Consider the following 26216-nt stretch of genomic DNA (forward strand, 5'->3'; position numbering starts at 1 on the left):
TTTCAAAAAAATCTCCCCAGGAGAAAGAAAGAAACATTAAAAGTAAGAAAGGAGGGCTACTCAGAAACAGTTCATTTTATAACTATAAACAGAAAACCACGGTCGTATTAAGAAAATCTTTGTACTTGTATTGTAGTTGAGTGAAAGTTCTTATTTCCAAGCACCGTTCATATACAATGCAATTACTTCATCAGCTTCTTTCATGCGCTGTTCTTGATGATGTTATCACAGGTTCCATAAAATCCATGGAGAATAAGCCCGATAAAAAGGGGAAATAAACTTAACGGAGGCTTTCGGTAAACAATTAAGAAAAAAAATCAGCGATAACAAATGACGTTTCGATGAATCGCGGTTCATCATTATTAAATTCTAAAAAGTCAGATTCTGATGAGTTCTATATATATTGAGAATGCGTGTGAAAGTCTCGTTGCATATGATTTAAGACTCTACAATGAGAAATGTAGAGAGTGTTAATTACGTACTAAATAGTTTTGCTTTAATTGAGTCAGATTGAGTGTTCAGTTTAGGTTTCATTTCTTGAATGAAGAGCATTTCGAAGATTAAGCATTCGAATTCTGATTGTGGGCGTCACGCAGGTGGTTTCCAATAGCTGAGTGCTTATGTTCATCAATGCGTTGGAAACACGCATTCTCAATATATATAGAACTCATCAGAATCTGACTTTTTAGAATTTGATAATGATGAACCGCGATTCATCGAAACGTCATTTATTATCGCTGATTTTTATTCTTAATTGAAATTAATTTACAGGCTTTAAAAAATTCTTGAAATCTGGGCAGGAGATGGGACCATTGCTATGGAAATCCGGACAGTAGGGAGAAGGGTTGCTGCTCTGCTAATAAAAACCTTGCCATCCGTCGGGGGGTAGGGGAGGTGAGGAAAAAATAAATAGTAAATAGAACGTGGTTTTATTTCAGTAACCATGCATGCAGCCTGGCAGACGTAATCGGGAAGGGAAGTGGAGAAAAAAGTTTAACCGTCTACAGAAAGGTAAGAAAGAGGTAACACAATGACTTCAATACAGTTTCTATTTTTCATGCAAGCAGTTTATTTATTGAGGCTACACAATTACAGTTATGTTTTCTCGTCATCGGACTCGGGTGAAAATCGTTTAAAATTAGCGACCTCTAGATTAGACTACAAGTATGAGATTGAGTACGAGTACGAGTTTTCAAACCAAATTCGTGTGCCTTTTATAATCACTTTTCACACCAATCGTATCCCTAACGTTTATTTATTTGTTAGTCAGCAACAGGAAAGAGTTATAGTTCGGGGGATACAATTGTCTTGAAATTCCAAAGTCATTCTCGTACTCTATCTCTTACTCGTAGTCAAATCTAAAGGTCGCTATTGTATGAACCTCAGCTGTGGGCAAGGGTTTACATATGAACTTTAAGTTCTGAAAAAACTTCTTCGCAAAACTGCTGGCTAAAAACCATTTTCACATCTATATTAATTTTTCTAAATTTGAAACGAAAAAGTCAACATTGAAACACGAGGAAAATTATAATTATAGTGCCATTTCCCAAAGGTTCAAATGCGCTTAACAAAAAATAAAATTATAAAAATATGTTAAAAAAAACCTATCTTGACTATTTTAGAGTGTCCAAAAAAGGTTTGGAGGGATACGGGATGGGGCTTAAAATCAAGGCAGGATGCGGGCTATGAAAAATTTAAGTGACCGGATACGGGATGAAACTAGTACGGTCTTGGCGGGAACGCGATGTGTTACTTTTTGTAGGCGGAATGTGGGATCAAACACATAAAAAACAGCAAGTAAATCCGCCCTTGGTTAACGCAATCTCAGTTGTTGATTGCTGGTTTTCACTATCACGCTAGTCAACGTGTCCAATTCTCAGGTCTGTACGGTATTCCGTACTTGCGTTATCCGTCAAAATACTTTACACAAATTTCGAGGGCTCAGTATGGAAACTCCATGCTGGAGTCCATGTGAAGGGCTCCAAGATGGCCGCCGGAAATCAATAAAAACATATGGCGTTTACTTCTGCTATAAAAAGCGGTCAGTTCACGGAAATCAATAAAAACATATGGCGTTTACTTCTGCTATAAAAAGTGGTCAGTTCACCTTCATGAACACGTAATAAACCTCAACTGTAATAATCCATCAATGAGTGAACATGTTTTAACTGGACAGTGAATGATTATCTCGTTGTTTCATCAAACAGGACGGTTATTGTTTATCACATATCTGCAACTCGGGCCATTTCTCTCAAGGCACTTCCTTCCCTATTTACTAGTGAATCAAATCTGTCAAATTCGTCAACCTCCCCATTTTTTAAAACCAAAATCATGTCACAGTCTTTAATGGTGTTCAAACGATGAGCTATAGTAATAACTGTTGAGTCCCTCAGTTTCTCACGCACTACGTTCCAGATTGTTTGTTCGGTGTCTGGATCCACGTGTGCAGTTGGCTCATCTAAGATGATGATCTTGCTTTTCTGCAACAGCACACGAGCCAAACAAATTAACTGCCGTTCTCCTACACTGACATTTGCACCATGTTCCAACAACTCGTGATCCAGTTTTCCATCTAGACTTTTAACCCATTCTTTCAGTTGTACATCCTCTAAAGCTTGCCATAAATCTGCATCTTGAGATTGGTCCACGAGATCGAGATTTTTTCTCAGCGATCCACTGAAAAGAACAGGACTTTGGCCAAGAACGGATATACATCGTCGAGCTTCTTGGAGGTTGATCTGTTTGATTGGAATATTATCGACCATTATCTTGCCATCACCATCTGGCATGCGCATCAGAGCGGCCACAAAAGATGACTTGCCTGCACCCGTGCGGCCTGCAACACCGATCTTTGTTCCTCCTCTGATGTTGAGATTGATTTTCTTCAGTGCTTGAGGTCCCCCTGGATAATATGTCAGTGATACATCTTGGAATGTGATATTTCCTTCGCGTGGCCAGTGTTCTGGGGCAAGTCGTTGCACTTTGTATCCAGGCTCAGACTCAATGTTGGTGTACGTCATAACTCGTTCAACTGACGTCATGAAGTTCTCGACATTCGAGGTTTGTCTGACAGTGTATTGAGTGGTTTCGGCAGTCTGGATGACATAAACAAGTGCAAGTCCGGCAAATGCTGATTAAAATAAAGGACAAAAATAAAAGAGATCATTGGGCGAAAAGTTGTATGATACAACTGGATATTTGTTTAAAAATCTGACGAGTAAAAATAACCCGCAATATAAAACAACTTTCAGCAAAATTATTTATTTATTATTCGACATTATTGTTTCACTTATTTTCCTCTGTCTTTTGGTTTGTTAAGAGACCTCTTTGTCACTTGTAAATAACTGCCTCAAATTATGAAAATTATCGTGATTTGGTAGTGTCTCAAGGTTTGACCAAATGGTAATCTTCTTAAATTTCTTTCGTATACAATCGTAACCCATGAAATACCCAGCAAATGATATAGAATTTATCAAGGCAAGCGGCGTTATTAGATGCCAAAGAACATAAAAGTAATATGTCAGTATATGTCAGTGATACATATCTAATTTATGCATAGGTACATATTTTGTATTTATTTTGGCTTTTATTTATAGTTGATGTGATGTCTTTCAAGATTTTATCAACTTAATAAATGTAGATGTAGATCAGTACTAGCAGACACTCAGATGTAGCATTGTCTCTGGTGCTACACATGCTTTAAAATATGACTTTGGAATGATTTACCTTACAATACACCTACCGGCATCTTGAGACACCAAAACTGCCGCCAGTGACACTGCACCAATTAATAGGGAAGCGAGAAGATCCAGGCGTACACCGAGCCATCTCCCACTAGCCATCACCAAAATATACGACTGATTATGAACATCTTGATGTCTACCGGAAGAAAACCAAAGTAAGTGAATAAATTTAAGCCCAGTATTCCCCCCCCCCCCCAAACATTACCTCCAACAATACGTCAAGTTCCATATTTGCCAAGCTCGGTAGTGTTGGTAAAAGCGCTCTACAGCCCTAAAACGTATCGTTACACCTGGATGGGATGCTACTCCTTCGCAGGGTTACCCCCAGCATTAATTTCGCCGGTATCATTTATACTCCTGGTTGGAGAGAGCGAGGCACTATATGAAAGTTAATTGTTGTGAAATACAAGCCCTAGTCCCAGTCACCATTTAGAGCACGTGTTCGTCGGTCTATGTATTGCCTCGATTTCATGTAACAAAATCAGGGTTGTAGTTTGTACAGCCATGTTGAATGTGTTCATTCACATTTCATAGAATACTAAAGCTAACCATTAGGCCACCGCGCCTCCATTCGGGGACATGCAGCAGCGAAAAAATCACAATATGTACACACATGAAAACTGTAGCCCGGATATGTCCCAAGTACATGTTACAGCGAAACTTCCCGCGTGTGAACGAGTACATCGCCTACAAAGAGTTTCCTTTTAAGAATAATCAGAATGCTTTGGACGACAGCTGTCTTCTGCACAACAACAACATGAATTAACTAAATTCTGCATGTTTTCTTGACTACGAAGATTAGATTTTCGTGTTGTTTTTTAATATTTCTATTTGGAACGCTTTTTTGACATACTGATCATGAGAAAGTTCTTAAAACCTTAATTAGATCAAATAGATCATTGCGGAATCCTTTTAGGAATCCCGCAAACAGTAAAGTAAATTTTAAGTTTGCCTTAATTACAATTTTATTTTACATTTAAGTGAAATAAAATTTCATTTTTCCTGGGCTTTACCCTCAGCGTTGCTGTCTGTATTGCTTGAGCTCGCTATTAATTCTGCTGCAGGGACATATTGCACAACCGTCCACACAAGGGAACATCGCATCCCTGCAAAATTTTGTCCCTGCGACATGCCCCTTCAAGTTCAACGAGTTAAACGCCGTGCAACATGTCGCAGGGGCTCAATTGCTGAAAAATTTGTGTTACACGGCTTTTAAGCACACAGGAAGGGACGGTCGCTGCAACATGTCCCTGCGATATGTTCCGGTCCTACGACATGTCCATTCATGTGAATGCACCTTAAAAGAGTAACCGTCGTACCTGTAAAACTGATCAACGAAATTCCTTTGTCTGCCTCTTGTCCGTATCGTGTCCAGTCCATTCAGGGTCTCCGAGAAGTGGGAGAAGACGGGACTACGGCATATGGACTCTAACCTTTTCAGCTCTCTGGACGTCTTCAAGTAATACTTGGATATATATACGACTACCACAGTTAACGGAACAACAAGAAACAGAAGCCAAGGATTTGTAACAGTTGGTACGATTATTGATGCAAACAGCAACAAGATACGCTGGATTGAACTAAGAAAAGTCGTGGGCAACTGCTCGTCGAGACAGCCTACATCTTTGGAAAATCGATTGAGTATTCTTCCCACGGGATTTGAATCAAAGAACAGAACCGGTGCTTGTAAAATAGCCACAACCATTTTGTCATGAAGACGCTCAGAACATCTCAGCGAAACCAAAAAGAAGCTATATGCTCGAATGACGGCGAACGCGAGGGACATTCCAACTAAACAACCATAGATAGTTAGATTAGTCTTGTCTTTCTGATCTTCTGGAAGTTTCTTTGTTAGGAACGAGAGCCACACGTCAGGAGCAACCATCATTGCTGAGAGAAAAGAGGGGAAGTAAGGGACGGACCATAAGCGGTCAACTTCAAAAAAACACGTGACCTTGATGAAATTGAAATGCATGGTTCTCCTATTTCTGTGCATGCATGATTCTCCTATTTCTATGGTAATGGGGCTCCTTCGGGTCGCTGGAGCTCCGCTATATTCAAAATGGCTAGCAATGCATCCAAAACTGCATTGTGTAATAAAGTCAAGTCAGTCAAGCTTGTGGTTTTAGCTCACAGGTACACTTTCCTTCAGGAAGATTTTCAGTTTAAATTTGTTCTTGCATAATTTTTTCCGGGCATCTTCACTTCAATGATTTCTTCAGTATTCTCTGCAACCCATCCCCTATTGACTTTTTGAATGGACCGTCCCTAATAGTACTGTGATCAGGAATAAATCAATAAAAATATATTATACACCCGTGAAATAAACTGATCAGCTGATCATTGATCAGGTAATATGAATAAGTAGGAAATAGAGTAGAAAAGAACAATTTTACAAATGAACTGCATGGTCAAGATCAAATTTCGCGAGCTTCCCGATGGGTTTCATACAAAAATACAGGCTTATTTTCATAAATTTGTATAGGAAGTACAGTTATATATTATTTATAAAATTGTTTAACATGTATTACAAAATATAAATTTTATACATGAAATGGTCAAAGTTAAATTGCGCGACCTTCCCGACGATTTATATACAAACAGGCATATTACAACATTCATTGCATCCACTGCTACGCACCGACTTTTTTCGACAGGTAGCAATACTGTGACTTACCTTGAGTTATGAGGCACAAACAAATTACTGCAATGATCACTAACGTATGTTGCCCGCTTCTGAAGTATTCCCAGTAAAGCTTGGATGACACCACTCCGATAGTACGATCTTCTTGCGATATTTCCAGACCCTTCTCTTTATCGGGTAGTGACATCATTCTTTCACAACTATCACCAACTTCACATTTCTGTTTCTTCTCATGATTAAAAATAAGCTTACTGTCGTTCCTAACTTCCTTATAGAACGGGTCTACAGTTGTATTGAGAACACCTTTTTCTTGTAGCTCAGTGAAGCTTCCCTTTTCCAACACACGGCCTTTGTACAACACAATCACTTCATCAGCTTCTTTCAAGTGCTGTTCTTGATGAGAGGTCAACACTCGTGTTTTGTTGCCCAGTAGGTCTTTAATGCATTTTGCAAAAATTTCTTGGCCGACTTTTACGTCCACAGCACTCAGAGGGTCGTCCAACAAGTAAACGTCTGCATCAGCGTAAACTGCGCGTGCTAAACTTACTCTTGCCTGCTGACCTCCACTCAGAACTTCACCGCGTTCTCCAACAACTGTTTGGTCATAGTTAGGAAACCGCTGGATGTCTTCTGTGAGGGCACATGCTTTGATTATTTTTGTGTACTTTGGTTCATCGTATGGTTGACCAAACAAAATGTTTTCTCTTATGGTTCCAGAGAAGATCCAAGCTGTCTGGGGAACATAAACAAGATTCCCTTGGCAGATTATTGTTCCTCTTATGCTTACGTTAGAGATCTCGCCTGCGATCGCTGAGAGAAGAGTAGATTTTCCACTGCCAACTGGTCCAGTAATGACCGTTAAACTTTGTGATCCTGTGAAAAATTCGATGTCCTTCAAAATAAATTTATCTTCTCGTTCGATTTGCTTGTAGGTCAGATTCGATACACATAAAGTGGTGGGTTTGCCCTGATATTTTAATTGATCAGCATTAAGAACTTCTTCCATTTTCCCCTTCTGATCAAAAAGACCACTCACAACTGTGGTTGAGCTATTCTCTTCTCTAGACTGATTTATTGAGATCGCAACCAGGTTTTCTAAAAGAAGAAATTCTTCTATCCTTTGCAGTGACGCATAAGCGTCGTATGTCTGTAACGAAGCAGAGGCCATGTCGCAGCATGTTTTTACTCCTAAGAGATCGATAAAAGCCATCAGCATAAAAACACTAATAGGTGTGATAGGTTGACCAGTTAGCACAAGACTAATGACAGATACCATGGTCGCCATTGCTGTTGTAGTGTGCAGTAGGGCAGCAACACTTGACAGAATGGCACTCTTCTTTCGGATGATTTTAATTTCGCGTCTAAAAACAATAAAGATATTATCAGGGATATTTCAGTAAACGACGCGACAGAGTAAGTGATATATGTTAGTTTTTATTTGAATTAAAAAAGAGCGCGGTCCTTGCTATTTTAGTTACATTCCCATGTTATTTTACCAAAGACATCTCAAATGTCACTTCAGTTTAGCATTTAACTTCGAAATTATTTATTACAGACAAGTCGCAGAAACCAACTGGTCATATAATGGCTAATTAGTGATGGGTCTGAACAGTTCGACTTGGAGTCCGATATTTCCAGAGGCACTCAGAAAATGAGGGCAAGCAGTCCAATTGTTTAGCGGTGGATCGTTGCAATTACAAGCGATAGCAGTCAGGAGGCTAAAACTTAAGAGTTTTGTGCCAAAAATCAGGATATAATGGTCCTTTGAAAGGGCAACGCGCGTGACCATAGTCCATTAGCGAACAAGAACGATGAGGTAACCAATCAAATTCGTGAGTTTGCAATAGGAGAAGATAAGTTTTTACTTAAATTTAGTTTACACTTGCAGAAGGATCACTGACTCAACAATAACCACCCACTTCCCTACCTTCGTGTATGTTTAATTTTTTCTCGGTATTCGTCCTCCCACGCATGCGTCTTTATGGCGCGAATCCCAGATACCAACTGGTTCATCAAGGCGATGCGCCGATCGGACACCGCTGCTATACGCAGGCGCAGTGCAGAACTAAGATAGGACAGCCCGGCGAAATATGGCAGAAGAAGACACAGGAAAAGGACTCCCATGAGAGCCTGCCAGCCAATCAAATACGGAAGTAAAACCGCTACCACCACGAGATCAAGGAACGCGAAAGCCGATAAGGAGATCCACTTGACAGTGTCTTCCTCCAACCGCTGAACATCGTTCGATATAAGATCAATTACGTGACCTGTTGTAAATTTCGACAAAGCATGCTTGCTGATACGTAGGGTCTGAAAAACAATAAATGCTAAATTGAACTTTCCGCTGTAACGAAAGTAAGGCTTGAAGTGACACAATAGCTCAGTGCCGTGTATTTGCTAAATATTAGCACAACTGCATAAAATACTCTTGGACTCTTAAGTGTCCCTTTAGAAAACTTAGCGCTGTAAAGAGAAGAGTAACCGAATACCGAAAAACATGGATACTTTTTTCCTTTTATTGCCAACGTCAAAGTAAATTATCAAATGTTAAGGAAGCAATAGATGGAAGCCAACAAGATGCCATCAGTTGGAAAGCCACCCCCTTCCTTACATGGAATGATTATCTAGGCTTTTGTAATTGAATGGCTATTTTGTAGTTCTATTGGTACTTACCTTCATGAAAACTAAACCTTTTAGGGCGCAACTAATTCTGATTCCCAACAGCTCACATCTGTAGTCTTGGTGATGGATGCTATTGCAACCGATCAAAGCATTAATACACAAAGCCAATGCACAACCGTACAGAAGATAATTTTTTTCTGGCTCCGCCGACATCAGTGTGGAAATAAGATATCCTAGAAACAATGGTTGAAGAAGGGAAGAAACTGATTGCAAAGCACCCGTGATAACAATAATCATGACGTCCTTAGCAGAGAGCATCTTTATAACGCTTTTCCAAAGTTTAGGTCTTTTTCCATTTCTTTTGCACTTTGCTTTTTCCTTGTTCCAGTTTGCTTGAAGCTGCTCAGTCAAAAAAGAGGCAGATTTTTCTTCTGAAAGCGGTAAAAAATCGTTCTGATCTAAAGATCGTCCACTACCTATCTTGAAGACACTGTTCATCCATTGAAAGAGAAGAAGAGACACAAAGCTGACTTTTTCTTTATCCTCACCGGTGGGGATCTTCTTGTATCCATTTCTTGCCATGACAATAAATCTGGAAACTAAGAAAGAAAAATCATACACGAGTTGATCGCAACAATAAACCTTTAGTTTACTACTTTACTCCTTCTAACACGATTAAAAGTCTAATTCAATTAATTTGCGGTTTTAACTTAGCGCCACGGAGGTTACAGGAATCCTTCCGCAGGAAGGAACACGCGATGTGCATGCATGCATCTATGCATGCGTTTATCACAAAGCATTTTTGATCCAGAAAGAATAGTACCACAAGGAGAGTACAGTGCTTTTTGAAATAAATGTATACCTTTGCGCTCTTCGTGTGAAAAGTAACGTATAGGTTAACTTCCCGTTTTACCAAGGACACGGTCGGCAGGTGCTCCCCACCCCCTATCGTCTTCACAGGAATAATTAATTAAATGATATTAATTAATTTTAAATAATATTAATAATAATTAATATCAATAATAATTTTAATTAATATCTTTAAATCGTCAATTAAAATTGACGATGAAAAGTTTACACTTAAGTGCTTTAGTGGTTTAGAGGTTTAGCAGATGACTGCCCACCAAACTATCACAAAAGTGCATTCTGCACTAAAAATGTGTATTTGGTTGTAGTGGCCGTATTAACGGGGTAAAATTATAAAGGATTATACAGGTTTAGATTTCAGAATGTGACCGTTGGCCGTATAAACGGGGAAGCCGCATTAACAGGGTTTTATTATAAGAAAATCTATGGGCGTTTCACCGGGACAAAAAAAGTGACCGTAATAACGAGGTGGCTCTAAGGCGGGGTTCCACTGTAAAACGAGTTTTTGTCATTTTTTGCCGGTTTAATACTCTAAAGGGTGCCAGAATAATCCTAATGTATTTAAACACGATAAGTGGTAACAAGCCTCTACTATAATCCTTTAGAGGAACATCGATCAACCTTGTCACTTTTATACGGGTGTCCCACACCAGCTGGGACAGACTGCAGCTGGTAAAACTCCATCCAGAATAACTTTTGAAGCTAATCTAGCTTGGTGGCTGATTTGACAATTTGAAGAAAACAAGGTCGATAAATATTGAGAAAGAACGAAAAATAACTCATAAGACCGTGATTTGTTCAATGAGGCACCAAGTTGGGAGTAATCCTATTCTCTATTATGACGAACAGCCTCCTACGTGCTTGGAACCTTAGAATTAAGTTTGTCGATGACACAACAGCCTTAGAAATCATCCCTAGAAATAGTGTAAGCTTGCTTAACTTTGCTGCCAACGATATTTTTGAATTTTCAAACGAGCACAAGATGAAACTTAATCCTTCTAAATGCAACGAAATGTTAATCAATTTTATGAGTAACCATAATTTTGTAATTAATCCTATTATACTTGGAAATAACGTAATCGAACGAACCTCAACATACAAACTCCTTGGAGTTTACATCAGCAGCGACTTAAAATGGGACTACCACATAGACTATATTGTTAAAAAAGCGAACAAAAGACTCTTTTCTCTAAGGATACTAAAGCAATGCGGTGCCACGCCGGTAGCATTAGCCAAAGTATTTGTTACAATAGTGCGTCCTATTTTAGAATATGCCGCCCCTGTCTGGCAGAACATTCCTGACTTTTTAGATAATAACATTGAGAGAGTCCAGAAGAGGGCCATGTTTATTATTTGTCCTTCCCTCGACTACAACGAGGCATTACGGCTGCTCGGCCTCACTTTATTGAGAGAACGGCGCCAACATCTTTGCCGGCAGTATGTCTGTAAACTTCAAGATGTAAATAGCCCTCTTTTGCCTCGACGTGAGGAGATTGTACATAACTACGACTTAAGTGCGACTTCCTAGAATTATCAACCAGACATCGGTACAAATGGAATGCACGTTTTCGCTCATATTTTGTCCATAGATAGGTCCTGGTGAGAAACTAAACGGACCGTAGTTAGTTTTACCTAATACATTTTCCTTTCGTAGAAATATGTCAAAAAAGATTTCGCCCCAATTGGGCTCAAAATCCACTTCCGGTTTGACTGATTTTTTTGAAAATTTGATCGCCTCGCGCATTTTACTGCCGCTGTTTATGGATCTTTCAATAGTATTTATATTCTCTTTAGGTCTTGATTGTATAACTGAGCGAAAAATAAAACTGTTCGAGATTAATTTTGAGCCTAGAATGGGGATAAAATGATAGGCAAAATTTGCAATTGGGTCGCGAGCGAAATTATGCAGTAAAACTTTGCCATTTTTTTCTATGTGCGATAACTTAAAATAACGTGAATATACATTTTATGGGTTAAAGAGACACCCATCTGATAGGATATCGTAAGAAATCTCTGGGTTAAAGTTTTTAAGTGGCCCGCTTTGGCCTGTACTTATTACTAATTTCGCCGAAAATCTGCCGTTTTAGCGTGACGGGAATTACGTGACAAGGCTAGTAAAGCGCGAGGGAAATTATCTTTTTGAAACAAATACTTTCAAACAACCCAAGTATAAAAACGGTCATGTGCTGAACTCTTTGAAAAGGTAAAAGCAATAAGAGATTTTTCCTTTACCCGTTTTGAAATAATTGCGTGATCTTAACATGCTCTTTATCACAACATGCTAGACGGCCCGTCGGTAAGGTTTAACCTAGCGAAATTCTGTGTTAGTAGTTTTAAGCTGTTATCGAAGCTGTTAACCCCTCGATCATTTTCAAAAGCCGGTCGTATAAATAGAAAGCATTCTCAGTTCAATTATAAAACGTAACAACGAGTCAATATTGTTTGGTTTATTTCTTTACGTGATCTGAAGGGAACTAGCAAATAATTAAATTATAAGTATTTGCCGCCGGAGTGCAATGATGTTGATTTTGTTCGTTGATGCGTTGTTGTTTCTTTTTGTATCAGATTGCCGATATTTTCCCAATTATTATCCTATAAGCGAAGCAAAAATATAAAGCAAAAAAATGTTGGTTAGAATTATTTACTAACAGGTATCAACACTGAAGGTATTACTGAGGACTATAAACACCTTAATGGTATAAGATCGAACAGAAAACATACAATTGCCTTATAGCTTTTTAAGTTATATTCAGAGTTCTACGTTTTTTGCCTGAATAGTACATTTCAATGAACTGAAACTTCGAAAATGATTAGCGCCAGAATTCAACGCAATATTTGGATCAGTCCTAAATAGATTTTACTTGCGATAAGCAAATTGTTAAATTAAATTAATTGTTAAATTAAGTTTGAAAACACGTCCTTATCCGACAATTCCATACTTCAGTAAACACGACTCTTCGAACAAGATGAATGCTTGTTGTTCTTTTAAGTCATTAGTTGGTGGTCAGTGCTCCTTTGATCGCAGAGACAGAAAGCAGTCAACGGAGATCGTCCCACTTTTATCGTGCACTAAAAATGTAGCACAACACAACTCACTCTTTCAATTCCATGATGTGGAAAGTGAAATTGAGTTAATACTTGCTCGTGCGGCGATGTTTAACACTCCACAAAATGTCGACGTGATGACTGTTTGCCCATCACATCGCTCATCCCTTGGTCTCGGCTGGACAAGAGGAACCGAAAGATGTAGGGTCCCTCAAGATATATCTCTACATAAAATGGTGAGAGGAAAATATCCAAAAGCCGAGAGAGGGGTAAACAAGACCTTCTCGAAGTTAATTCTCAAAAGAACGGGACATTTGGTTCCCGTTGGATCAGGTATATATCGACTTCTCACTCGTGTTATCGCTTCTTGTCTTATACAATACGTCTGATAGTTTTCCTTCTGTTTGCATAAGGTATGTGCAGATCATGCAGGGAAATTTTGAGTTCAGCGTCCGAAGAAGAGAAGTTGTCAAAATTAGCAGCAAAGAACTCGCCTCCACTTGTCGACATAGATAACAAGGAAGAAGAAGTTGTTAGTCAAATGAAAGAGTTGACATTCAGGGTAAGAAAAATGTGATAATGATAAGCCTTTACTTAAAACAAATCAATGGCGTTTTAAGCAAGTGTAAAATTTATTTATTCCGGACAACAATGCGAAAATATATATAACAGGCATGCACAGCACCTCTTGGGGGGTGGGGGAAAGGGATACTTGGGATTTCGAGTGACGGGGATGATCAAATGGGGGACACAATCAAACCTAGGGCTTCCTTATCCTTAAAAGTTTCAGAATTAAAGGAGTAATGGTGTAACACAAAGAAAAAATGAAACAATTCACGATTAAGCATCAGAGCATGTTAAGAGCCTGTTTACATGAAAGATTTGTTTTTAATTCAGCCCTCTTGTTATGATCTACAGTCAACTCTCACCTTACGGACACCCCGCTATAGCGGACACTCGATATTACGGACAAAATTCAGATCCCCGCCGAAAGAGGTTTGACTGTAAATGACTCCCGCTATTACAGACTCTCGCCCGACCGCCACCCCCCCCCCTGAGGGGGGTTACTCCCTCTTATGGTATAAAGGAGGAGGCTTCGCCCGAAAGGGGTACCTTTTTCATGCTTCAGGTATATATAAAAGGGTAGGGATTTCACAAGTTTTGGTACATGAAAGGGTAAAGACATCGGTCATTTAGGTTTTTAAAAGGGTCTTCAATTTAAATAATTATATTGAACAAACGCACCTTATAGCTTTATTTTTAAAATTTATTAAAAGCCATGTAAAACTTACATCTAGAATTCCTGTTTTAGGCATATGTCATGCATGTGTTTTTTTGGTATATGAAAGGGGTACCTTTTTTCAGTAAAAGGTATACAAAAGGGGTGCCTTTCCTGTCAATATGGTATATAAAAGGGTACTTTTTTGAGTAGCCCCCTTGGGATTTTCGCTATACCGAGCACTGAACGACGCCCCGAGCGTGTCCAGTAAAACGAGAGTTAACTCTACGTGGCAATAACATTTTGAAAATGTAGATGTTGTTTTATAGTGGTCATGCACTTAGCTTCGAGATTGTCACTTTGTAAGTCTAGAAAATTTCAAACCCGAAAGTGTTCTCGCTGGGCTCAGCACAGAAATCCTTTGACAAATTTTCTAACAATGCCCCAGCAACACTTGATGTGCAGTGTTATTGTCAGCCTTCGGTATGGGTACAGCGATATACACTTACTTGAAAAAAATGAAAAATGAAAACATAAGTTTGACCTACTGACTGATCGTTTGCTTGCTTGATTGATTGATTGACTGATGGATAATCTGACTGATTGATATGATGGCTCCAGTGTAACCACGTGACCAATATATCGCAAAACATACATCGAAAATTTCGTTTCACAAAAATGTTTCAGCCCCCTCATTTTGATCGATTACTAAAGAAGGTTCAATCCCCCGCCATTCCGGTTGATCATAGCTTTATGAATATTGGTCTTCATGTAGATGTACGCGGCATTGCGCTTAGGGGCGTAAAATAGTAAAGTGGATTTATTTAAATTATCTCCCATTGCGTTTTTTAGGAAATCAGTACAGTAACAGACCAAAGTCATTTCACGAGTACCCCATTTACAGAGGCGAGGTCAAGCATGTTTTCACAAGCCGATACCCCTTTTGGAAGTCTGTATTTGCCTTCAGATACCGAAAGTCTTGATGACACCTGCCAAGACAGAACTCCTGTCGACAAGTCAAGATCTGCACTGAATGATTTTCTTGCGTCAAGAGACATAAGTCCTATTCGATCTTCTTTAAGGACAACCTGGGATGACGTCGGCGAAAGAACCAAACGTTACTATGTAAAGAAGGCGAGTGAGGCTGTAGCCGCCTCATTGGAAGTTATAGCTGGCGAAGATTCTGATAAATTGTGGGACAAACTGGTCTCTTCAAAGACAATGAATCAGCATTTTCCCTCAACATCCTTAGAAACAGAAAAAGTCGATTCTGTTTTACTGGAATCTTTAGCAGAATGCTACAACAGTGCTACCCAGTGGGATACGCGTCGTCAGATATTGTCTATCATGGTTGACAAGATCAGCTTTAAGTCTCTTCAAAGGTGGATTCCAAACCTCACACAGTATCGATTCAAGATTGCCAGACAGCACCTGCTGATCCATGGTAGAGGCTCTCCTGTTCCTAAACCTATCCAGAAGAGAATGTACGTTTCCCCGGAAATGGTTGACCACTTTATTTGTTTCATAACCAGTCAGCACATCATTCAAGATTTACCATTTGGACAGAAAAACCTTACTTTGAGTTCCGGTGAAGTGATCGCAGTACCCAATGTTATCAGGATGATGATTCCAGAACGTATAGCACAGCAATATCAAGAGTACTGCAAGGAGTCAGGCATAACCTGCTTGAGCCGAAGCTCTTTGCTTCGAATTCTTGACGTCTGTTCTGCCTCCGTGAGGAAATCCTTACAAGGTCTGGACTACATCACTGCTTCTGGCGCGAAAGCGTTTGAGGAACTTGAAATTGTGGCTGAGCGACTGGGTGAGCTTGGAATGGGTATGTCCTGGGCGAAACAAAGAAAGGAGCAACTGAAATTGGCCAAGCGTTACCTGAAAAGTGACTTCACGGTAAGGACAACAAATAACCCTTAAAACATTGCAACCCGGGGGGGGGGGGGTACTCCCTATAATGGCCTATACGGGGAGGCTCCGCCCTTTTTCAGGCTTCAGGTATTTAAAAGGGTAGGGATTTCACAAGTTTAGGTATATGAAAGGGTGAGAAAATCTGTCATTTAGGTGTTTAAAAGGGCCTTTAATTAAAATTTTTCGAACAGACCCAACTTATGGCTGTATCATTTAATTTTTTTTAGCGCTGCATGAAGTGACAATAAAACTTCCTGTTTTAAGTCTATGTGATGTCATGTAGGTATATGAAAGGGGTACCTTTTTCAATAAAAGGTTTATGAAAGGGGTGCCTTTTCTGTCAAAATGGTATATAAAAGGTTAAGGGGTCGGATCTCAGGGCGGAGCATCCCCGTATAAAACTTTTTGGAGTACCCCCCCCCCCCCCGGGCATTGCAACAGCTTTGAGACTAACACGTGCTTGTTTTTATAGCGTAATTTCTCATACGATCCTCTTTGATTTTTTAAGGTACATGCTTCTGAGTCGTCGACTGTCCCAGACCATTGTAGATGTTTTGCGCTCAGTGATGCCAAATGTTTCGAATACCAGGGAGAATGTAGTCATATCCATGATGGGGTGTGTGATCGTTGCAGCCTGGTGGAGGTGAGCATTGGAGAAATAGAAGACGCCCTTAAGCTAATTGCAACAGAAAGCGAAGAAATGGACGAGTTGACCTTTAACACTGAACAAGCAAGGCGTAGCATCAGTGCCTGGAAAGCTCACCTTCTTCGTGCAGTTAACCAAGATGAGGCCAGAGTCGATGTAATGGAAATGTTAGAGGAAAATTCTGTTTTCTTGGTCCAAGATTGGGCCATGAAGTTTCTTCCCAGAAAGTATAGAGAAAGTCAAAGCGACTGGTTTGCCAAGCGAGGGATACCTTGGCACATCACAGTGGCACTACAGCAGCGACCAAACCGACAAATCGAGACGATGGCATTCGTGCACATTTTTCAAGCTTGCGACCAGGACAGTCACTCAGTGCTTGGCATAATGGCGGATGTTCTCACAAAGTTAAAGATTGGTATGCCAAACCTTGAATCAGTATTCTACAGACAGGACAACGCGGGGTGCTATCACTGTGCTTCGACCATTGTTGGTGGTAAAGTGGTAGCAGATAAAGCCGGTGTTACCTTAAAGAGAATGGATTTTTCAGATCCACAAGGTGGCAAGGGAGCATGTGACCGAAAAGCGGCGACCATTAAATCCCACATGCAAATCTACCTCAATGAAGGCAATGACATTGAAAATGCTGCTCAAATGAAGGCTGCCATCGAGTCTTTTGGTGGAGTTCCTGGTGTAGTTGTCACCTTGGCAGAAACGCCTCAGTTGCAAACGCAGAAAGCCGTCACATGGGAAGGTGTTAGTTTTGTTAACAACATCCAGTATGAAAGCGATTGTTTGAGGGTGTGGAGGGCATACGGAATTGGCCAGGGAAAATTAATTCCTTGGAGCAAATTCCAGGTGACTGATAGCGATGACGAACGTCACTTGATTGTCGATATCGGAACTGATAATGAAAGGAGCACTCATTTGCCATTTGTCGATTTGAAACCTCGGAAGGTTAAATGCCCTGCAGAAGTTACCTCGTCTGACGGCGATGATGACGGAAGTGCCAGCGACGAGGGAAACGCCAATTCTGGATTGTTTTCGTGTCCTGAAGAAGGTTGCATCATGACATATCAAAGATACTCCAGTCTTGAGCAACACCTTCAATGTGGAAAGCACAAACGTGCTTTGGAAAAGGAGACACTTCTGGACAGAGCAATGCTAAGATATGCCTATGAGCTTGAAAAGGGTGGATCCAAAGTCGAGGAACTAGGCGACGTGGCGTGCCTCGGAAAAGATAGCAGTTGTGATGCTCAAAATCCTCCTATGTCCATGGGCTGGGCGCTCAAGAGTTCCTTTGTTGGGAAAAGGTTCAATTCCAATCAAAAAGATTACCTCATTAAGAAATTTGAGATAGGGCAAACAACTGGAAGAAAGCTTGACCCGGCCACTGTGTCCAAAGAAATGAGGACTGCCAAAGATTCCAATGGCAATCTTCTGTTCACATTCAGCGAATTCCTGACAACGCAGCAAATCCGGGGCTTTTTTTCCAGACTGGCTGCCAAACGAAGTGTTGATGTTGTGACCGAGGAAGACGAGGAAGAAGAGATCTGTGCACGCCATGAAGAAGCGTTAAGTGAGATGCGCAGAGATGTGTCCAATTTAGTAGCTCTTCAGCATCCCATTATGCATGACACTTATAACATCTGCGAGCTTGCCTCCAGTGGCAAACTTGCAGCTACTTTTCGTGTTACCGTTTTGCGCGACATCTGCATCTTTCTAGGCATTGATGTTTCAAATGTCACGATAACCCGCAAGAAGCCTTACATCGATAAGCTTCAAGAGGTGGTGAAGTCTTGTACCTGCTACAAGTGAAAGCCTACAAAGAAGCCGCATTTTCTCCGTCCAATGTTAAAGTATTGACAAATACGTTATCTCATCATTTAAAGAAGACCATTTTGTAACAGTATTAAGTATTAAGTAGAAGCTTTCTCGTTGTCTTTAAAATAGTTAAAACTATTAGCACCCTGCTCCACACTCCTTTCAGATATTTTATCTTCCACAATCTGGTTGCCTTGACCCCACCCGGCTCCAGCCTTGTTTAAAAAGTACAAACTTTCAAGCTAAGCCCTGCTTAAAACAGGCTTAGAGCGTTAGAGGGGGGGGGGGGGGGGCTTTCACAATGAAATATCACCCAAATGCGTCAGGAAACGCTATGTGTAGACAGCAAAAGGGGAACAAAGGGGACGCCAAAGAAGCGGTGAAGAAGGTGGGCCTTTCCCTTCCTATAAGAGGGATGGGATGTGGAGTCTAGTAGGTACTGCTAAAAAAGCTATTTTTCTCCGCTTTATCAACAGCGAGGTAACGTGGCTACAAATATAATGTGTTTTTAATATGAAAGACTTATTGGCAATATCTAGCGATATTGGTGCTTCCCATGTAATGATCATGATAACTTGACCCAAAAGAATCCTTACATCGATAAGCTTCAAGGGGTAATGAAGTCTGGTACCTGCTTCAAGTGAAAACCAGCAAAGTTCGTGCTTTACATACACGTAGGTTTTCGCAATATTTTAAAACTCCGCTCTGTAAGCCCTTTAAAACACCCCCCCGTCCTTCCCGGCCACTGATATGCCACAGGCTCGTTACAATAATCCCACCTACGAATTTGTAGAAAAGTTTTGCATTTAAAACAATGTTGATTGCCTTATGGAACCGAAACCGCTTTATGTGGACAGCAGGATGGGAGGTGGGCATTTGAATCTAGTTGGCACTGATTTGAGGTGAAAGTAGATTTGAAAATACTTGGCAATTTTCAGTGATCTATACTAGAACAGAAATATTACTAGATCTAAAAATATCCCTACAATGATCATGCATGAACGAAAGGAGTGAAAGAAGGGACATCTATAAAAGTATGCCTAGAAAGGCATACTTTGTTTCCAATATTCCCGGAATATTGTGTGCTAATCCATGTTACCTTTTATAGTTTATTCCGTGCCAAAGCTAAACGCTGTGAATTCTCTATCTAGCCAAAAGATTTGAACTGCTAGCAGATCCTTTTATAATACTTTCATATCGTTGTAAGTGACAGTTAATTTCACCATAAAAGTTGTAACAAATTGAAGTGTGAGAAACCATTGTAAGTTGTTTAGTTACGCTATTAAATCTGCCAAGTATAAAAGGAGCGACAAAAATTATCATTTCCCTTGTAGCAGAACGCCCTGGTCACAAACTCTGTCATAAGTGGTGCAATAGGAAAGAAAAAAATCCTAACTAAGCCCTTTTGAATTCTTCTGAATTACTTTAATGAAAAGTAGACAAAGCACGTACATTTGCCTGGTTCTGAATTTCAGCTGAAGAACACTTAACAGCACAGCCACTCGCGATATTGGTATAAAACAAGTAAAAGTTTCCTTTCCATTTACATTTGGCATGTGACATCTATCTTTTTCGTGTATTTTAAAATGATTAGATTATTTAAAATACAGGAAATCGTGAAACTGTCAGCGGGTATTGTGACAAGCAGTGTAACGCAATTATTTACATTTTTTCTGATTTACGGCAAAACTAGTGATAAACAAAGGCCAAAGCGGGCCACTAAAAACCTTTCCCCCAGAGATTTTTTTAAATATACTATTAGATTAATGTCTAGTTAACCCATAAAAATTGTTTTTACGATATTTTAGGTTATCGCACATAGAAAAAAATGGCAGAGTTTTACTGCATAATTTCGCTCGCTACTCATTTGCAAATTTTGCCTTTGGATTTATCCCCGTTTCAGGCTAAAAATAAATCTCGATTTGTTTTATTTTTCGCTCAGTCATACACGAAATACCTAAAGACATTATAAATGTTATTGAAATATCAATAAACAGCTGCAGTATAACGCACGAGGCGATCAAACTTTCAATAAAATCAGTTAAACCGGAAGTTGTTTTTGGGCCCAATTTGGGGCAAAATCTTTTTTTGCATATTTCTACGAAAGAAAGCTATATTAAGAAAAACTAACTGCAGTCCGTTTAGTTTCTCACTAGGGCCTATCTATGGACAAAATATGAGCGAAATCGATTTTTCCAATTTGTGCCAGGGAAAGGCGATATTAGTCGATTTTTGGAGAAAGCCGCACTTAAGATCCGGCACAAGTCGAAGCACCACCAAACCTCGCAGAACGAAGCGTTCTCAGGCCTTCGTCACTTTTCGATATTACACCTCGAACTAGCTTGTTTATAATAGAACCTTTTATTGTATATATATTGTAATTTTTATATTTATAGTTTATATTTATACCTTAGCTTGTTTTTTACTCTGTAATTCAGTTATTAATACTGCAATGAGTGTCTATTAAACATTACATTACATTATTAAAGATATAAATCAATTAACATCTTTAGAGTCAGATTATTTACACTGCTGTACCAAAAAACGTTAACGGTACACGGTACACTTCTGTTATCGTTCACAGTTTTTGCCCTCGCAAAAGCTATTCACAGCTATAACAACTTCCATACTTACGGAGTAAAATTTTCTGTTAGTACTTTGAGCTTGCAGTTAGACTCTGTGTTAACACAATCATTTCAAAAACTTGGCAGCCAATAGGGCACAAAACGCTTGCGTTCCGATATAAACTTTTATTACAAAAGCTTTGCCACGCATCATTGCTAAGAGGTTTTGAGCGCTGTTCTCTTAACACACAGAATATCGCAGAAGTCTCTAATACGAAGGAAATAGGTGACCAGCTTTGCCATAAAGGCTCTTGGAGCGAGTAGTGATGTATGTGCACGAGAAAAAAGAAAACTTTCGGGGCCTAAGATTTCGCGTCCAAATAAAAATATCTCGTACTCATCAACTGAGACTAACTATGAGTTCGAATTGCTAATTTTTTCAGTGTTCGCTTTTCCGACATCACGACAACATGATGTGACTCTCTTGGTAATAATAAATGCTGATCGATACAATTCACGACTGATAAATGCCTTAATGACGACGATTAAAACAGGGATGATTATGATTTTATGAATACCAACACCAAACTTGCAATTCTTACACGAACGTAATTTCTCTCTGTTATGGTTCAGTTAGGATGCCGTGCAGGGGCGAGGTAATGAATATTCTGGAGCTCTAATCATTTGCTTTTCTTGATTCAAGATTTCATTAATACATGATTGAGTCTTTTAAGGAATATATAATTTGCCAATGATTTTACAACAATTCACTAGTGGCCACTTAAGGTAGGTAACAGATGTAAGCAAAACACTAAGTTAAGATATTCACATTACGCTTGATCATTAACCAACCGTGTTCCGGGAGAATGACCTTCAAGAGAGACTTCACTGCGAAGTTTGTTCTGCGTTTACTATAGTAAAAAAAACCTTCAAATGCACTTATTACGACAAATTGAGTGCTTTGTCTGTTCATAACGACACTTGCTGCTCGAGTCCCTCGCGTTCCCTAACAGGCATTCGAGATGTTCTGTTACCCTTGGCAGTGAGGGGGGTTATTACGGGAGAAATTTTACACAATACTGCACTTGCTAAAGTAAACCCGTACTAACAAACTAATCAAGCATTAGAATAACTTGCTTTACGATGATGGGAGCGGGAAAAAGGCTGTGTCGTTTTTTAGAAAGGTATAAAATATACTTGGATGCTACTTCTCGTGTCTACGTTTGTAAATTGGCCATGGGTGGCTGAGCTCAGCGTTTTACAAAAACAGCCGCCGATGCTGTTCCGAAAGTGCCTTGCCTGTAGAATGGAATCCTCATCAGAGCTTAAAGATGACTACTTTATTGTGGGACTTTTTGTTTCCTTTTTCTCTTGATACCCGGGCTTTCAAGCTTCTAAAACGTATTTGTTAATTTGTGCACAAAAGCAGTGTCTCAATTGTTCCATCAATACGATATTTAAATTCGTTAATGGAGTCGGTTTTACGTGTCTATCGATTGTAATTCACTAAGATAGTAAGAGTTACCTAAATAGTCAGTTTCCCCTGCTTCATCTTGTTTCTGTAAATATCCCCTCCGCAAAACTTGAACGAGAAACACCGTTTTAACAAATCTTCATGGAATTTAACGCCATGAATATAACCTACCTTAGATTGAACGGAAATGATCCATAAAGGACATTACTGACCACCGAACATCCAAACACAAATTATTGATGATATTGATTCGCGACTAGTTATAACATTGTCTTTCGTGCGCGTCATATTAGGCCCGGTCTTAACAACACTCGGGCCGATTGTCTTTCACGATTTCAGATAGCACGCTTCAAGGAACTTTCACGCCAGGCGGACAAATCGCCGACCATAGTGCCCAAGCTCACAATGTGAATTAATTATTCTTATTTTACATAATAACGCGTGTGACATGTTTATAGTTGTGTTGAATTCCATGGTAAAGTCTGTGTCCGAGCCTAGTGGCCCATACAGCCGGAGCTTATCCCGGTTTCTGTAGCATTAAGCGACTGGGTGTATTGCTACTCCCCCTGGATGGGATGCTATTCCATCGCAGGGTTACCCCCAGCAGTAAATTCGCTGGTACCCATTTATACACCTGGGTGGAGAGAGGCACAGTGAGAGTAAAGTGTCTTGCCCAAGAACACAACGCAGCGCCCCGGCCAGGGCTCGAACCCGAGCCGTTCGACTCGGAGTCGAGCGCGCTAACCATTCGGCCACCGCGCCTCTCTATTTTACTTTGTAGCTGGGATATATATAAAAAAATCAAACTGTAGTGCCACATTTTTTCTCATAATAATCAGAGTGATATTTTTCATTGGTTGCTGCAAAGAAGGTGCGATTATTTGATAGGTTGTAGGTGTTATGAGTTGTGGGACTACCAAAGTATGACTATTTAATAGTTCATTGTGAAGCGACGTTCTACAGCATATGTATAACTCAATTTCTACTTCTTTTCAACTAGTAGCAGTACTTTTACTGGATTTCTTAGTAAGTAAGTTACCACGGAATTTCAGTGTTGTTGGTGTTATATCTGACTAAAATTCTTAATAGTTGGTGCGATTTAACGGTATTCATGTACGTAATAAATGGTCTTAAGAAATGACACGTTCTAATCATTATTTTCATAAAAAGTACGCTCTGACTGGTTGCCTAGAGTTTTTTTAATCTGCGGTTTGTAAAATAACTGAACTTGTTGCGCATGTTATTGTACGCCAATAGCTATTAATTATTGTTCTAATATCATAGGTGACAAATTACTCCTTAATTTTGGCGCGAAATTTTAACGTTAATTTATAATTTCACATGTGAAATTATAAAATTGCCATGTAGTTAGCGGCAAGATGGCGTCCGTAATAAAAGATGTTTTAAAGTTAAACTTTGTACGTTTTCGCTTGAATTTCATCTTATCCAGCTAGCCTTGGCCTGTAATAAAACTTTTGATGATATTTTATATTTCAAAACGTCAAAACGACTTCTAGACTTCAGCCAATTACATAAATGGCATCGAGCGGATTTTTGAGCGTTTTACACGGGCACCGTTTTCAGTTCATTCAAGACGAACTACGGTCATAATGTGAGAAATAATTGACAGTTGATTCATCTTTGAAACTTTTTGTCAACAGCAAAAAAAAATCTCTAAAAGGTTTTCTTCAAAGACTAAAAAACTTGCGAACTTGAGCAAAATGTATGCTTTCAACTTTTCAAAGCTCGGAGTTCGCGATGCAATTCAGTTACCAGTCAAAAACCTACGATTGCAAGCGTAATTTGTCACCTATAATATTAAAATGTAATCAAATGGTATACTCGTGAAATTAGGAAATAATTTCACTTGCATTTTGTCAAAATGCGTGTGAAATTATTTCCTAATTTCACTCGTCATCATTTGATTACCAATACCAATCCTATGACACTCGCCGGGTATTTTATTAACATGAATATAAGTAACAAACCTCTCATTTTAATATTGGCGCCTACGACCACTAAAAAAGATCAATCAAGGAAAAAAAACGTATAACATATTGTAAAGAACATAAGTTTTAAACTCTTTTCAATCCTGCAATGCTATATAGCACCACAAAGTGAATGTTCATTGCTTAAATATATGCGTTTTTAATGATTATTCATAATTCAGTAACGCTTTACTAACTAAAGACACCAAATCTACCTAGTTCTTCACAGATCATGTTGAATGACTACGGTAAGTTCTCTTTATAATTTAAAATAAAATATTTGTTACTAGCTTCTCGTTTTCTAGTCAGTCTTTATAATTTGACGATAAAATAGCTAGTTCGGTATTATTTTAATTTTTTGATACTTTTCCTTTCGCGACAAGGGCGCGCAAACTTCATGGATTAGTACGTATGATTAAACACGTAATGTATGAATGCATCTTTCGACATGTTAAGGCCGCGCGCGTGAGAGAGAAGAGAAGTATCGTTTATCGTGAACTACATTTTCCTCTGCAACTGGTGAAGACTCTTATCACTGTGGCTTCAACAGGCAGCATATCGGCTGTACATCATAGCCTAGCTATTTGCCTTATTTTATACCAGGGCATTTTAAGACTAAAGATTCTTTGGTATCCTGAATGTAAATTACTTTCTGGCGGGAAATATAACGGAACTGCTTCATATAAACAATGCATAAAACAATTATTCCTAATATTCTGTCCCCGGATTCTGTCACACATTGCACTGACTTAAGACAGGCTGATATATTGCCAGCGTTACGCGCAGTTCACAAGCCATGTTTTCTTCAGCTAGACTATCTTAGCTTATCTTCATTGTCGGATTGAACTGGTAAGTAATAATAGAACTCTTCGCACGCCACATAGTTACACGTCTTACACCGCCGAGAGTTTGTTACTGCAGGGTTTCCATAAGAAAATGTTTCCTTAATAAACGACAATCGCAACCTCAATCGCTCGTTCAGGAAGCAAATATGAGCGAATAGAAATCCATCAAGATCGTCGAGTTGCATAGAACTAAACCAGAGCTTGAAAAAATCGAGGAACGGGGTTACCGATTGTCGTTACTTCAGCCTGATCCATTTGTCGTCGGAATGACAGACAGAAAATCCATCGAGTTTACAGTCAAAACAACTCAAGCGTTTCTATTAAGGGTGAATTAATGAATTCATTAATGTTCAAACGGCGACTTGTACCGAAGCTGCATTAAGTTGATGCAATACAATAATCACTGAATAATAAGGAAGATGTTGACATGTTGTAAAAGAGTAAATCAGTTGTAGTAATATTCTTGACTTAAATGCAGCAATAATCTAAGGATTGCTAATATGCCTTTTTGACAGCGAGAATTACATGTAAATGTTGATAGGGACAAACCTTAGCTGGATATTCTATATACGGTGTACATTCTAGCTACACAAAGTAACATTCCCACTAAAGCAACAATTTAATTAACTTCCGACAAAAGCTGGTATCAACAGCTTTTCAGTCGATAAACGTTAGCACAAGTGTGTGTCAAATGCTGATTTCATTTGTCAAAGGCTTGGCTGTCAAGCTCAATCACAACAAAAACTGTCGTGCTCTTTTGACCGCGTGTCAATGCCCTGATAAATCGTGTTAGAAGAAGTAAAGTAGATTTTCAC

General features: G+C 39.3%; 2 protein-coding genes and 1 pseudogene across 4 annotated transcripts in view; 2 read left to right on the plus strand and 1 right to left on the minus strand.

Moving 5' to 3' along the window:
- Positions 1-26216, plus strand: part of LOC144632518 (ATP-binding cassette sub-family C member 4-like) — a 55697-nt pseudogene that overhangs the window by 6676 nt on the left and 22805 nt on the right. The gene's annotated exons all lie outside the window — the stretch shown is intronic.
- On the minus strand, positions 1052-22881 carry LOC144632515 (ATP-binding cassette sub-family C member 4-like). 2 transcript variants are annotated; one of them, XM_078491179.1, is made up of 7 exons: positions 22740-22881; positions 9061-9608; positions 8315-8697; positions 6421-7748; positions 5063-5633; positions 3743-3879; positions 1052-3130 (listed from the first exon to the last, which is right to left on the minus strand). In XM_078491179.1, the coding sequence occupies exons 2-7, from the start codon at positions 9589-9591 to the stop codon at positions 2223-2225; spliced, it is 3858 nt and encodes a 1285-aa protein (XP_078347305.1). In that variant the 5' UTR covers positions 9592-9608; positions 22740-22881; the 3' UTR covers positions 1052-2222. The 2 variants fall into 2 exon arrangements, with proteins under 2 accessions (XP_078347305.1, XP_078347304.1); XM_078491178.1 differs by having other exon boundaries at positions 22620-22881.
- On the plus strand, positions 16693-18524 carry LOC144632139 (uncharacterized). Its single transcript, XM_078490740.1, has one exon. The coding sequence runs from the start codon at positions 16764-16766 to the stop codon at positions 18522-18524; it is 1761 nt and encodes a 586-aa protein (XP_078346866.1). The 5' UTR covers positions 16693-16763.

Source organism: Oculina patagonica, chromosome 12 (assembly GCF_052425735.1).
Source record: "Oculina patagonica isolate OP01 chromosome 12, crgOcupat, whole genome shotgun sequence".
Classification (NCBI taxonomy): domain Eukaryota; kingdom Metazoa; phylum Cnidaria; class Anthozoa; order Scleractinia; family Oculinidae; genus Oculina; species Oculina patagonica.